Source organism: Mesocricetus auratus, unplaced genomic scaffold (assembly GCF_017639785.1).
Source record: "Mesocricetus auratus isolate SY011 unplaced genomic scaffold, BCM_Maur_2.0 Super-Scaffold_4256, whole genome shotgun sequence".
Taxonomy (NCBI): domain Eukaryota; kingdom Metazoa; phylum Chordata; class Mammalia; order Rodentia; family Cricetidae; genus Mesocricetus; species Mesocricetus auratus.
Window position 1 is genome coordinate 79,311,884 of NW_024429182.1, and position 16,291 is coordinate 79,328,174.

The following is a 16,291-nucleotide window of genomic DNA, read 5'->3' on the forward strand; positions in this document are numbered from 1 at the left end:
GTTTTGACCCAAATTATAAAAGAAGCAAAGGTACATAATTGGGTAAATTTACATATGAGAGAAAGGTATTGTATACTAAGGTGTCAGGAAGTATAGAGGTCAAATCCAACATTGATTGTTGGATTAATCCAGACTTTAAATTACAAAATTTCCATGCCTTAAAAAGCAAACTAGAAAGCAATTTTGAGACTGATAGAATGATACCATATCTAATCCACAAGAAGCTCTTAAAAAGTCAACATGCAAAAGTAGTTGGCTTCCCAACAGTACAGGCAACAGATATACACAACCCATTGAAGAAAATCTGGCCAAAAAGCTTTTGAGTAAGTTGATACCAGTCTAAATGTACTCAAGAAAATAGTAATTAAACATAAAAACTATCCCTTAATATAGCACACTGGCAATAATTTGAGACAAACTATGCTGGTAAAGAGTAAAATCTTTCTGTAGTTAAAGAATTTTAAGTATCAATGTGTATTAATACAGTAACTTTTCTTAGAAAGACACCTGATAAGTATATATGTGCAAGAATGTAACCTGCAGCTTCAGAGTCAACAAAGTAGTGTTTTAGAAATTATGAGTTATGATACCACAATATTAATGCAGCTATTTAAAAAATCTGAATGACAAAAAGAAATCTAAGCTTGTAAAATATTGGCAGTCATTACTTCTGGGTGGTTGGATATAACCTTAATTTTTCAAACTTATACTGATTTCCCTATTTTATTAGAGGTCATTTGCAGAGGTTCAAGGAAATAGAAACAAATCTTAGTGTTCTGAGCACTCAACCCCAATATAGGCACAGAAATTGAAAACCCAAATCAAGAGTTCTGTTAAAAACCTCCAGTTCCCTTTTCCCTTGGGGTTGCCTTTTCCCTAAGACTGCTCCTCAGGCAGCTGCCTTGGCAGCTCAGCATCGGCTGCCTAGAAGGGTGTGGAAGGAACAATGCACAAACACACTTATGAATGGAATGTGTGTTTTGCAAGAGGCCAAGTTGGCAGCTTTGGTTTCCAAAAGGTGGGAGCATCAGCTGGAAGAACACAGTGTGCAAAAAGTCTCAGACTTGAAAGCTAAGTCCATTTCTTCAGTTCTGCAGTTGTGGCCCACAGGGAATCCCTCATCCATGCTGAAGGAAATAGCCTTGCCCAATTCAGAAAGCCTCAATAGCTTCTTGCAACACTTTGCAAAGACCCCTAATGCTTGCCACTTATTGAGCACTATTCATGCTGGACTTTTGCTAATTTAATCTTCCTAACAACCAAGAAGTGGGTACTGATTTCCCCATTTTAAACACAGTCTCAGGAAAATAGTTCACAGTTTTTGACATTTTCCACAAGCAAGTCTCAAAATTTTTAGAAGTAGGTTTTTCCTCATCTTACACAGCTGTGAAAACGGACTCAGAATGACCCAAACCCCAGCAACAGAGGTGAAGTTCTACCCGAGGCACTGTCGTAAAAAAGTAGATATCAGTTGAGCCCCACTGCTTTAGACCTCAGACGGAAAGGAAGCTCAAGTTGGCACAACATAAGTTTCCTCCTGACAGAGGGACTTCAGGAAGCAGCGTGTTGATCTAAAATCAAACCCTGGTGTCTGGTTCCACTTATGGTCCAATCTTACCGAGGCTTGCTTCATTTAAGGGTTAAACACCTCCCTAAGTGCCCAACCCTAAATGTTCAGAATTACTTCTTTGCTAACTACAAAAGTAATGATGCTGAACTTTTTACTTACTATTTTTTTGAAACAGGGTCTCATTATGTAGCCTTGGGTGGCCTGGAAGTCACTGTGTAGACTGGCCTGGCTTTCAAAGTCAGATCTACCTGGCTCTGCCTCCAGAGTGGATGCACCAACAAGCCTGCCTAGTTTGTTTGTTGTTGTTTTTTAAACAGATCCTTATATCAAAACATTTTGTAAAACATGATTTGCCAGTCCTGCTAATCAGAGAGAAATACTGTTAACATTTTGGCACACAGCATTCCAGGCTTAGTTCCAATCCCATGCATAGCTTTGTACATTTTCCCTACACAACAGGAATCAAAACTATAATACTGTTTGATAACCCTACAGAAACACACATGCACATGCAGTGGCAGATGACTTTGATATGGAAGGCAGAGGCAGGTGGATCTCTTAGTGTTCCAGGACAGCTAGGACTGCATAATGAGGCCCTGTCTCAAAAAACCAAATAATAATTTTATGAGATACTAGTAATCTCTGTGCCTGGAGTAACAGTATTCAATTTAAGTTGAGCAATCCAGTAATTTTAAAAAGCTGGGGCCGGGCGGTGGTGGCGCACGCCTTTAATCCCAGCACTCGGGAGGCAGAGGCAGGCGGATCGCTGTGAGTTCGAGACCAGCCTGGACTACCAAGCGAGTTCCTGGACAGCCTCCAAAGCCACAGAGAAACCCTGTCTCGAAAAACCAAAAAAAAATAAATAAATAAAAAAATAAAAAAATAAAAAATAAAAAAAATAAAAAGCTGGGATTAGAAGAGGTGCATGTACACAGCACACTTCTTCCTTTGTAATAACCCTGTGGCATCTACTTTGCACTTTTTTGTACAAGCATCTTACTATTTTCAGTTCTTCTGGTTGAACTGTAGGATCTGAGTGTAGAAAGCAGGGTGTGACTGACAGATTAGTTCACTTTCTCTGGAGCATTTCATATTTTACTAGATTTGCAATTGTTGACCTGTGTCACATATTTCCAAAAGTATTACTAGTTAGTCACCTTAAAACTTAACACTTTTTCTGAGTTTTCAAGTTTCTAGTTTCCAAGTGATGCCCTGGTGTGATGGGGCCACCTGCTGGTGAAGGGTGATGCTGCAGCTGTATCCCAAAAAGGAGGGATACCCAAACATGGAAGTGTGTTTGAACTACAAAGCTAACAGTTTCTCACTATCTTTGCTCTTGCCAGATGTTTACTTTGGCCTATCTCCCCGCCCCTTTAACTTTATAACAGATGCTAAAGAGTAAACAGGTTAGCCAGTTACTTACAGAAATTTGACAAACTGACTGGATTTTCTTCTCTTGGTTTTTGTAATCTCTGCCATTTAATGGTAGTGCTACAGCAATCAATCAATACCTGTGTAAATAAACTCAGACACAAAACACTCAACCCCCCATGTCTTAAGAGGAGGAAATGCTTTGAATTTTAGGCATTTATTGAAATTTTGAACATGACAATATACTTTAGCTGGTATCCTAACTTTTTACCAAAGCTGTCTGCTCAATGGAAAGACTTGCCATCCTCTTGAAGGGGCTGTAGCTTAGCCACATTCTCTATATGGAAAGTCTGGGGAGACTTAGACTCCCAGGCCTGGGGTATCACTGTCCTCTTCTTTTATTTTCATCAGTCCTAGGCCTGGGTGTGATCCAAAAGTGCTGTAATAAAGAATGAAGACATGTTTTTATCTATAGGGCCAAATAAATGACTGTATGTTCCTAGGATAGAGGAAGTAAGTTTTTAAGTAAGTGTGTACAACACACCAAGAGGCAGATTTATGGAAACCTGCCTGCTGGAGTGGGCTCAGTAAAGAAGCCTACTTCAAATCCTAGCTCTGCTGCTCAAGAGATAGATGACACATTTCAAATGCCTCATTTGTTCCTTTCAACTACAAAACTCTAAAATGTTTAAGTTACTATGCCACTAAGGCTTAAAGAAGCATAACAATAACTAGCATTCACTAAGCACTTATTACAAATCAAGTATGGACAGTTTTAGACACCTGTCTCTTTAATCCTGAAGAGCAGCTCAGTGATACAAGTATTCAATTCATTTTCAAAGCAAAGAAACAGACTCAGACATAACTTGTTTAAGTCATACTGGCAAGGATCAGCCAGGTTTCAGTAATGAAAATCTGTCCTCACAGTCCTTAGAAACTGGGGTTAGTCTTCATTTTCCTTAAAGACTTTGTTAGTGCCATCTGAAAAACTTTGTAATAATATTACTTATTTAATGATATATGCCATTAGAACAGTGCTTACAACTGAGGAATCATCTGATAGCTGTTCACTGCCACTTTTTATGAATTTCATGGGACTGGATTAAGAGAGCTAAAGGAGCTCTTTGATACAAGGAAGGCAGAAAATGAGCAAAACAACTGTTTACCTGCTGTCTAGTAAGTACTAGCCTTTTATGAACAGATCTCTAGTCATATCATTCTGGTTCAAGGCATGAGTAATTGCACTTACTAGTTGTGTGACCTTGGCAAATTGCTTAAACAGAGGCATTACATTTGTGCTTAATAAGGATTCTAATAATTCTGACCCAAAGTCTATGTATGTAGCACAATACTTGCTTGTTAAGGGTCTGACAGATTCCCATGTGCCAAACCAGTCTAGTGAGTCTCCTGGATCCTTGCCCACCCGCACTGCACCAGACCTCTGAGCCTAGAATGGATAAAACATCTTGTGCACTGGCCCAGTCTGTTGAGTCCCAGAACTCTTGCCTGTTTATGCCATCCCCAATCTCATTGCCTAGTCATCCCATGTCCTGGCCAAACCTGGGGAGTATCCTGAACCCTTACCTGCCTGCCATGTTCCTAATCCTAAGGCCCCACTTTAGTCACACAGCTTATACTCTGGCTTAGCCTAGAGAGTACCCAGGACACTGGCTTACCCAACGAGCCCAGCTTGCACAAGAGCCATCCATCCCATCCCCCCATATTTCTTGCTAACCACTGAATTGCAATTACCCGTTTGTCCAATCCACAATCAACATTGAGTGTCTGAAGGACTGACTACCAATTCTTGATACCTGATCTGAAAGCAACCAAGCTTGGGCAATAACAAAACAAAAACAAAACGTCCAATCAACAGAGGCAGCCTAGAATCAGACATACAACCAACAAAGTCTACATGACCCAGTCACACTGCAAAACACAAATATGACAGGTCAAGACATTATGTTCCCTTCACAACTCACCAGCCCTATAGAAATGTTCTATAATAAAAGCTACCTAGATGAATCCCAGTATACAATTTAAAAGAACACTTATCAGTGAATCCAAACATTTAAAGAAGACTACAGTAAGCAACTTACTGAGCTTAGGAAAATAAGAATAAATCCAAGAATGAATGAATAAATCCATAGCTGAATGAAATGACAAGACAGTTCAAGATCTGAAAACTGAATTTCATAAAGAGGTAGACATAATGAAATTGTGAAACTCAATAACCCAATTAGAAAACTTGGGAAAATCTACCAGTAGAATGGATCAAGAAGACAGAACAATAGGACTTGAAAATAGAGTAGAGGAATTAGGAATGGAGAGTGAGCTTAGGCGATTATAAGCACTCACTGCTCTTGCAGAGGACCCAAGTTCAGTTTTGGTTTCCAGTACTCACATCAGGTAGCTTACAACTGTCTATAACTCCAGCTACAGGGGATTTTCTGCCCTCTTTTGACCTCTAATGCACTCAAACTTATGTGGCATATAAACATACAAACTCATGCATATACACATAAAAATAAGAATTGGAACACAACATGAAAAATTAGCAAAACACATGAAAGGTATATAAAAACCTGTGGGATACCATGAAAAGACAATAATCTAGTTATGTGTGGTGTCCACATGCCTTTAATCCCAGTAGCCAGGGCTATGTAAAGAGAACCTGTCTCAGAGAGGGAGGAAGAGGGAGAGGGACAGAGGGAGAGAGAGGAGAGAGAGAGGAGAGAGGGAGAGAGAGAGAGAGGACAGAGAGGAGAGAGGGAGAGAGAGGACAGAGAGGAGAGAGGGAGGGAGGGAGGGAGGGAGAGAGAGAGAGAGGCACAGATGAAGGACAGGAATCTCAAGTCAATGGCACAAACCAGAACTTCAACAAGATCATACAAGAAAACTCTCCCAAATTAAAGAGATACTACTTAAGCTATCATTTGTAGCACAGAATCTCCTAGAATATCAAAATCTTAAGATATTTTTAAATTTTGGATACATGATTTTATGTAGCCCACAGTGCCCCAAACTCCTTATGTAGCTGAGGCTGGCCTTGAATTCCTTATTCTTTTGACTTCACCTTTCCAAGTGCTGAGATTACTGGTATACACTACTAAGCCCAGTTTTTATGATATGTTTAAGAAACAACACAGTTTGAGCTGGCAAAATGGCTTGAAGGGTATTTGCCAGTGAGCCTGGTGATCTTAGCACATGTATGTATAACCACACACAAAAGATAAAAGAATAAATTAACAAAGAAAAACTTAAGTAGTTCTAAAAATTTCTAACTATTGCAAAAAGGCTCTTCAAACACACACCCCACATTACACTATATGTTTTAGGATTTAACATTAATTTTTCTTTAAAAATTTATCATACTTTATGTTTTGAAAACTCCCTCACGAGAGAATTTTGCTCTGAGACATGTTTTCGCAATGTACCCCAGGACTGGCTTTGAACTCATAATCCTGCTTTAGTCTTCCAGATGCTGAGATTAAAGGTGTATACCACCTTTCCATCTTAGACCTATGATGTATAAGTAGTTTGGCCACTGGTTACAAATTTATATAATAGGAGCTAGAACAAGACCTGCATAGCCTATTTCAGTATTTGCTAGGGTTAAAATTAGAATTGAGGGATAGAATTGCTGTCCCTCAAAAGAAGAAATGGCAGCATGGGAAAGAATAGGGAAGAACATACTTCTGATATGTAAGGTAGGATTAGCATACAAGTAAAACAGGAGTGTAATGTCTACCTTTTAGAACTGTGATAAAAACTCATAGAAATCATTATGTGCCTTGACATCACTTAACTAAAGGCCTTTCCTCAAGAACAGCTGAATTCCAGGGGTCAGAATCCCAAGGGCAACACATCAAGTCTTACTTTTTGGTTCCTGGCAGCAAGATGAGGCAGAGGGTGACCGGATTCAGGCTGTGGTAGAGCCTTTCAATCCTCTGGTTACAGTGCCAAGCTACTATCTTTGAATGGTTCTCCTTCAGAGTCTAGGACCAAAGTCATGTGTCAACATTTAGCTACCTGTTCACCTTTAGAAGAGTTAAAGCACTTTCTTGGGTTCTAAAATCACAGGAAACTCTGGAAAAAATCCCTGTTTGAAACTGCAGCCCTCTACACACCTTAAGTAACTTAGAACCTTTGAGGCAGAGGACAGCTGCTGTTGATCCTTTCAAGTAGATCTTCCAAAAGGGCCCTAAGCTAGGGAGTCCTATCACTGATGAGGTTCCCTGGTTGCCTTTGCCATTAAGGGTATCTGTGACCTTGCATGAATCCCTGACCAGCTCTAATCTCTACCCCTCATCTGCTAAGTATGAGGCTACAGCCAAGTTTCCCAAGCTTTAAGCAGCCTTCTATCTCAACTCTTATACATGCAACTTCTTTATAAGGGCATGTCCTTTAAAATGAGTCAACTTCTGCCTTAGTCTTCCTAATCTCAGGTCAGATGTGGTATAGTTTAAGTCCTAAACTACAAAAGTGGAAACAGCAAAGTCTACCTATGAAAGTCAAAATTTACCTTGTGTATGTTTCATACTTTGGGAACCCCTGAACCAGTTCACTTAAGACTTACCCAGCTCTCCAGTTTCCCACCCTGGTCCCTCAACATTCCTTACAGAACTACCTTGACGAATAAGAATGGGCTTTTGGGCAAAAGTGTTTGAAATCTGAGAGAAGAACATATATATGGCCAGGGCTGGAGAGTGACATAAGACAGGGGTCAGGGCAGGAAAAAAAAACCAATAAAAAGCCTCAAGGATGTAGTGCCAATGGGCAAAGTTTTTCCAGACTGTGCTCCAGAAACAGAAGGCCAGGGTCCAGAACCAGAAACCCCAGCAGCTACCTTCTCCACTGACCCCAAGACACACTCATTACCTGGAAGACATGCTTCTCCAAGAGAGGCGGTACTATTCGAAGTCCTGAAGGTATTGCTGGTTCAGGGTGTCTGTCCTTAAGCCATGTCTGGAGGTACCTGGGGGTCAGGGCATGTCTGCCTTTCAACTTCCAGTCCTTGCCTTTGAAAATTTCAAGAGCTACCTGGGCACTGTCACGAGTTTTGAACTCTGAAAGTATGAAAAACCCCAACATTTGTTACTGAGGGCCAAGAGAGCAGACCAACAGATATACTAAGGCCTGGCTACAGTATGGGAATAGGGTAAAATTAGAAGCTCCGCCCTGGTCCACTCCAAGAGAGCTTGTTTGGTGAGTCCCTTCTTTGACCTCATGTTACTACTACTTCCAATTTCCTTCAAGGCTACATTTAATGGAGTAAACTTACTCAAGAAACAGTAGTTCTTTTGCTTTCTGCTTTTAACATCTTTAGGCAGGATCACAGCTTCTAGGCCAGGAAAGAGGCTTTGGTGAAGGGAGCTGCTTTCAGCTTTGACAACCTTACCCTGATGTAGGAACCTCTACCAGAATGCCATTCATGGTCTCTATAGCCAGCTGAGCAGCTTCCAGGACTTCATACTGTATACAGAAGTGAGGCTGTAGAAAGACTAAGGTTTTACCATCATTACTTTCCAACTCAAACTGCTAGAGAGAGGGACTGAGAATGGGACCCAAACCACAATGGATGCCTTTTAATGTGCCAGGCCAGACAGGCAGTGGACTGTAGATTGTCAGTCAACTTTAAGTAAAATCACCAAAGTTCAGGAATTGATTTTCAGACAGTAACTTCTATTTTTTCATTTAAAATCAAAGCCCACTGTGATGGTAATACAAGGAAAACTAACAAATTCATCACTACCTAATTGCTCTTAATGTTTATCACAAGGCACTATGGTCCTTCATGTATGTCACAAGCAGGGATTCCCAGATGTCTTGATTTTTAGACAGTTTTCCAGTCCATTTGGGAAGCTAAGTTCTTCCACTAGCTAGGACACATCTTATGATGCAAAGTCACTAAACCACTGTAATTACCTGAGCCACATATCATCATAGAGAAAAGCCCTCCTACAGAAAAGTTTTATGACATTGTTTTGAACAATTTTTTTCTTTGGAAAATGACCCAAAGGAGGAAAAATAAAGACAAGCTAGATTTCCTCAAAATTAAAAGCCATCAAGGCTACCGAATTATAAAAGGCAGTTCATAAAATAGGAAGAAGTCCTACAAACCACATATCTATTAAGAGATTGAAATTTAAAAATTACAGGGAGTTTCAGTTTGGAATGATGAAAAGTTATAGAGAAGGATGCTCATGATGACTGTATAATATCAGTGTGCTTACTGTGAACTTAAAGGATTAGAAAGATAAATTGCATGTTAGGTGTATGATACAAAACAAAAACAAAACAAAACAAAAAACAACAACAAAAGCCAACAGGAAGACATAAGTGGTTACAGTCTTGCAACAAACTTCCCAATACCAAGTCTATTCTCAGAAATAATCAGTATCTAAATTTTCAGCTATAGGAACAAAAAATAACTTTAGAAGTCCTTCTACTTCATTTTCATGTTATTATTGTACCAGGTTATGAGTTGCCTCAGTTCCACATTCTAAAGGTAGAAACAAAAAGTACTGACATCTTCTCCTAGTCCTTCTCTCATCTGCTTTAGTCCTCCCTCTGGAGGCTTCCATCTTTACTACTCACTACATAGTATTCTGTAAATAACCCCTCATCCTAGGAGAAAGACGCTCGCTATGCAGGCCTGGCTGACCTGGAACTACATCAGGGTGCCTTGACTGTGCAGCAGTTGTGATGCCTCTGCCTTCATGTACCATCATACCCAGCTTCTACAGATATCTTCACGATGCTCCTATTTTAATTCTTGTCATGTCTTCTTCCATGCTTACGCTATTGCTTCAGATGTCAACCTTAGCCATTTATCTACGTATGATTTGATGATGGTATGACCATAAAGATGGAGATTTACTTAAGTCCTTTGAATTATATAAATTTTAAGATTATATGTCAATATTTAAATAATTAAAAATATTTTCCTTTTATTGAAGTAGTTTTAAAAGCATAAAGATCCTTAAGAGTATTTTTATAAATAAAAATCCAATATACACATTTACTCCAATAGACTAGAGAATTAAAAAGAAAAGTAGGCCAGTAGAACTTCTTACATTGCTCAATGCCCCTTACAACTAAAAATACACTAAAAATACATTTCTCTTCAAAAATAGGAAATGAAAATAAAGCTGAGTATAGTGCATGGTGGCATACACCTGTAATGTCAGCTACTCAAAAGCTGAGTTAGGAGGATTGCGTATCTTAGAAATGACACAGGTTATACAACGAGATCCTCTCTAAAACTAAAATGAAAAGGGTTAGGGATATAGCTCAATGGTAGAGTGCTTGTCTAACATGCCTAAAGCTCTAGGATTAATCCCTAGTTACACACACACACACACACACACACACACACACACACGCACGCACACCTCTCACCCTCAAAACCACTTATAAATCTATCATCCTTAATTGTATCCTAGCTATTAGCCTACTCTGTAGTTAAAACCTATACAACTTCTTCAAAACCAACCTGGTCTACAAAGCGAGTTCCGGGGCAGCCAGGGCTACACAGAGAAATCCTGTTTCGAAACAAAACAAAACAAAACAAATACCTATGTAACTTCTTAAGAAAGGCAAGTTACAATTCTGTAATTTTATTGTGTGTGTGTGTGTGTGTGTGTGTGTGTGTGTGTGTGTGTGTGTGGTTAGTCCTAGAAATTAAATTTACATCATCAAATTTGATAGCAAGTGCCTTATCTGCTGAACCATTTTGCCAGATAACTTCACTACTTTCTTTTTTTTAAAAAAGAGTATCATTTTCTTTATTTTTCAAATGCATTATTTTTAGTTATGTGTATGTATGTTTGTGTGTGAGTATATGCATATGCCCACAGAGGCCAGAGGGTTTTGATTCCCCTGGGGCTGGTTGTGAGCTGCCTGATGTGGTTGCTGGGAGTTAAACTCAGCTCCTCCAGAGGAGCAGTATATGCTCTTAACCACTGAGCCATCTCTCCAGCCCATCCTCCATCATCCCCCATCCAACTATTCTTTTTTAAAGGCTATTTTTTATCACTTAAAGGTGAGGTTAACACAAAGGCTACATTCAACCATCAGGGATTTTGTTGTTTTTGTTTTTTTGAGACAGGGTCTCTCTAAGTAACTCTGGCTTTCCTGGAATTTTCTATGGAGACCACACTGGCCTCAAACTCAGAGAGATCCTTCTGCCGCTGCCTCCTAGAGTTCTGAGATTAAAGGCATGTACCATCACACCTATCTTCAGCAGACATGGTATATTTCTCTTTAAGCAAAACAAAATAAAAATTGTAAGTACACAAAAACATAAGATCTGGAAAAAATGATTATACATGGGTCAGCTACTGCCCCTATCAGACATAGCTGGAGACAATCAAGCTCATTTCACTAATTTGTTAGCTGCACAGTTCCCATAACCATCTGATTTTAAGAAATAAAGCTAAAAAATCTTAATTTTCTTATCTTACCATGTAAGTTTCAAGAACAAGAGTTATTGATTGGACTGGGCCCAAGCTGTTAAACATCTTCTTCACAGCTCCAATGTTACAATTTTTGATAAATGGCCCAGCATAAACAGTTGACATCTCTATCCATTTGGTCTTCATCTGTAGGAAAAACAAGAGAATGAAGAGGTAAATGTGAAAATGGACTGAAACCATAAAGCAAAGCTGGAGAGACAGTTCAATGGTTGAGTACTTGTTGCTCTTGTAGAAGAGCTGGGTTTGATTCTCAACACCTACAGTGGTGCTTCAGTAAACCCTCTTCTGACCTCCAAGGGTACCAAACCAAACATGTATGTGGTACACACACATACTCGCAGGCAAAATATTTGACCATAAAATATAAAATGAATACATCTTTTTAAAAAATCATCATAGAGGTAACAAATGTACAAGAATAAGTATTCAAGCCAGACATGGTGGTACATGATGATCTGAACATGCAACTAAAATAAACCCTTTACTCCCCAAGCTGCTTTTGGTCATGAAATCAGGGTGCTTTATCACAACAGTGGAAACCCTAACTTATACAATAGCTTTAAACTAATGATGACTATTTCTATTAACCACTATTTAAAGCAGCTGTAGTAGAGACTGAAGTCAGGGTACATGCAAGGCATGTAAGTGTTCTACTATTGAGCCACATTGCCAGTACCTAGCCAAAGTTTTGAGAAATTTATTTGTATCAAATTATTTAATTCTTACAACTTTTTTTTTCTTTCGAGACAGGGTTTCTCTGTAGCTTTGGAGCCTGTTCTGAAACTCGGTCTGTAGACCAGGCTGGCCTCAAACTCACAAGAGATCTGCCTGCTTCTGCCTCCCAAGTGCTGGGATTAAAGATGTGCGACACCACCACCACTATCTGGCTCCACACCTTTTTTTTTTTCATAGAAAGTTTGTTGTTGTTAGAGGCATTGAGGATTGAACCCAGTACCTTGTCCTTGCTAGGCAAGTCCTCTACCACTGAGTCAGGCCACATCCCTAATTCTTACAACTTTTAAGTGGTGACTAACATTACTTCCAATTTACAACAAAGAAATGAAGTAAAAGGTTATAGAACCACAAATGGAGTGCAAACTCTAAAGACCAAGCTCTTTTCATCTCTGTACTACACTTCCCCCAAGGGATTTCACAAACATTCATTTTTCTTTGTAACCATCTCCACCCCTAATCTGTAGTTTTCTCTATCACTTATATAACACCAATTTTAACAGGTGAAAATGGTTTAAACTAAATACATTAAAATATATATAAGAGCCGGGCAGTGGTGGCACACGCCTTTAATCCCAGCACTCGGGAGGCAGAGGCAGGCAGATCTCTGTGAGTTTGAGGCCAGGCTGGACCGACAGCCTCCAAAACAATACAGAGAAACCCTGTCTTGTAAAAACCAAAAAAATAAAATAAAATATATATAAGAAAAATTTTATATTAAAAACTCTTTTAGTAAAACATTTTTTAAAAAATACAAATATTAGGATGAATATTTTTTTAAGATTTATTTATTACATATACAGTGTTCTGCCTACATGCCAGAAGAGGGCACCAGACTGAATTGTAGATAATTGTGAGCCACCATGTGGTTGTTGGGAATTGAACTCAGGACCTCTGGAAGAGCAGTCAGTGCTCTTAACCTCTAAGCTATCTCTCCAGCCTAGGATGAATATTCTTATTGTTGATATTATTATTCATCCATCTACTCATTTCCCCAAGATAAATTTCCCATCCAAATTACCATACATATTTTGCTTCTTCATAAATATTGCTAATTCTGACTTATTTTTTAAACCAAACTGTATGAAACTGATAAAGATTAAGCAAGATGGAGGTCTATATGGTAATAAATAATCATTGTTCCTAGGCATTAAATACTAAGATCCTGAGTAGAGTAAGAAGGATGTCTTGTGAGGAAGATGGATCAGAACTATGAACAGAAGCCTAGTACATCCTCACAGAACCATACCTGAACAGACCAAGGCAATCCACATGTTGTGAAGGGTAATACACTTTGCCCTAGCACTGGATGTTAGGAACTGGCTATGGTATGCTGAAGTGCTTAGTGCAGGATTTAGAGCCTGAACAGGGTAAGTGTCTATGTAACAGGGATGCTGGCAGAGTCTGTTACAATAACGACAGCTCTTCAAATGTGTTTAATCTGGGTCCGAGCAGGGCAAAGATGTAGGTTCAGGAGGTGGTGACAGTGATTAAGGATTAATTGTTGGAAATAATAGGAGTTTTATTTCTATCAGAAAAGAAGCTAAGATATGAAAAAAGAGGAACTACAAAGAACTCTGACTATAAATAAATTGAATAAATTAATATGAATTCAGGAAACTAGATGTAAATGCAGGTTTGCATATATTTACAAATGCACAGGCATACCCATTAACATGATCTTTTGGGACCACTGACATCCTAATAGAATAAAGCCACCTATGATACCCCCACTTTAAATTTACAAATGCAATTCTTCACTAAAAAGAACCAAGCTGATTCCAGGATACCCCTTCTCACCAGAAAGCAATAGCATGCTCAGAGTGATACAGTCATGTCATAACACAAAACCTAGTTAATGATCAAATCTTGGCTACTTAGAACATCAGAATAAACAGCCAGAGGGGCAGATGGCTCAGCAGTTAAGAGCAATGGCTGCTCTTCCTGAAAACCCACTTCAATTCCTAGCATCCATATAGTGACTCACAACCAGCTCTAACTCCAGTTTCAGACGATCCACCGCCCTCTGCAGGTCTCCTCAGACATCAGGCATGCACATAGTGCACAGACATACATGCAGGCAAAAACCAATAGACATAAGTAATTTTGAAAATAAGAATTAAAAGAATAAATAGTAAAGTTTGGTAGTATAGGGCTGTAATCTCAGTTTCTGAGAATGCAGGAGAATCACAGAAGTTCAAGACCTACTGGGCCACAGAGCAAACTGAAGGTCAAGCTTGGCAACTTGGTGAAAGAGCATCAAAAAGAGGCAGAAGTGTGTGTGTGTGGGGGGGTACTCAAGGTTCTATATTCAATACCCAGAACCAAAAAAAAAACCAACAACAAATTAACAATGATAGCTTAATGAACAAAATAATTACCTGTGAGTTCATATAGATAAATTGAGGTGATGAAAAAGAGTCCTCTACAAAATTACAGAGTTTTGGCTTGGCAGACACCATCTTACTATCTTAAGTAATCAAGGTTAGTATCACCATCTTACTACTTTAAGCAATCAAGGAACAATGGGACCAATCAAAAACATATACAGACTCCAAGAAAAGACTATCATTTCTGTGATATTCCTGCAAAGATGTGTAACCTCAATCCAATCAAAAAAGAAACAAACTAATTGATCCAGAATTCCTCAAAAGAAAATAAAGTCACAAATGTCAAATGACTATTAGAGTTGAAGAAGATACATTAAAAAGTAAATATGACTCTACACTAGACCACATGCTAAAAAGATTAATCAAATAAGAAACTTGGATGAGCTCTGAGAATTACATGGCATCAATATGTTCATGTTAATTTCCTTATTTTGATGGTTGTGTTGTGAGTATGTAGGGCACTGAAGGAAATAAAATCACCCAATAGGGAAAAACATAGCATTGCACTGGGTCAGCAACTATTTTCCATTGTTGGCTAGGTTTGTATTGCTTTGCAACTTTTCTATAAAGCCAAATATATTTCACTTTTAATCTTCAAGTGAAATTGTCAATATCTTCATATTTCCTTCTTCTTTATTGCTAGTTTTATAAGTCATAAATATTCCATTTTAATAAAAAAATTGTGACACTAATCCCTTTCTAAAATATCATACAATTATATCTCAGTGTTTTGGCTCCTTTCTAGAATGTAAACGGCACTAAGGCAATATTATTTATTTATTCATTAATACACCTCAAGTGCCTAGGTCACTGCTGTGGGCGCACGACAGACAATGAAAAGCACTTGACGAATGACCTATCTTTATTTAGCTCTTACTCAATATTAGTAACGTCAATCAGCTTTATTTTTGCCCAATAGAAATACAAATTGTATGGAAGCAGAGAATTCTGTTTAGGTGTGCAAGGATATTCCTGGAACATTTCCTGATGCACACATCTTAATAAATATTCTGTGTACCAGACATTAAGTCAGTTTTGTCGGGTTTTGTTAATTTTTTTTTCTTTTGAGACAAGGTTTCTGTGAATAACTGCCCTGGTTGTATTCGAACTCGTTGTGTAGATCAGGCTGGTTTTGAACTCTCAGAGATCCGTGCCTGTCTCTACCTCCCAAGTTCTGGGACTACTAAATTATCCCTATTTGACAGATCAGAGAACGGGGTTCAGTGAAGTCAGTGGATGAGCCCTGATCTTTTTGCACGGACTCTTCAAGTGGCTGGGGTACTTGGACCCACAAACGGCTTTGGGCCGCCCGCTGGGGCTCTCTTTTGCTCACCTTGGCTTTAGGCTGCGTGTCCTCAAGATGCCACGGAGGCCTACCCAGCTCTGTCGCCAAGGCCGAGTTCGCCTCCTTCCTCTTCTAGGGAGCCGTCTTGGTCTCTCTCTAGCTCCATCGCGCTGCAGGGAAAGACTAGCGGGGCGCGGGAGAGGAGGAGTGACAGTTTATAACTTTTTCCCTCGAAGCAGCTCAAACCAGATTACCGCGCTTTGCCGTCAGAGACATTTCCCTAAGTGAGGACTAGACATCCAAGTCGCCCTACCCGAAGGCGTCGCGGAGCTCCAGAGGCTACCTGCAGTCTGCGGCAGCGGAGCTAAGCTGCTCGCCCTTCCCAGGCCTCTGTCCACGCCCTCCAGGTCGGGGACGGCGCCGGACACGCCCCACAGATAGCTGACACCGCCCTCGCCGCTCC

The 16,291-nt window shown here is 39.5% G+C and overlaps 1 protein-coding gene across 5 annotated transcripts in view; it reads right to left on the minus strand.

Annotated features, from left to right (window-relative positions):
* The window catches only part of Rexo5 (RNA exonuclease 5), a 37,039-nt gene extending 20,761 nt beyond the window's left edge, over window positions 1–16,278 (minus strand). The window contains exons 1-5 of one of the 5 annotated variants that reach the window (XR_005880747.1): window positions 15,877–16,278; window positions 11,410–11,547; window positions 8,226–8,285; window positions 7,823–8,010; window positions 3,143–3,380 (exon numbers count right to left, since the gene is read on the minus strand). Coding sequence is in view for 1 of the 5 variants with exons in the window: in XM_040755521.1 (XP_040611455.1) it covers window positions 3,302–3,380; window positions 6,821–6,939; window positions 7,823–8,035 (411 nt within the window). In the remaining 4 variants the exon portion in view is untranslated. The other 4 variants (XM_040755521.1, XR_005880745.1, XR_005880754.1 and 1 more) reach the window with 4 other exon arrangements.
* Between the last annotated feature and the right edge of the window lie 13 nt (window positions 16,279–16,291).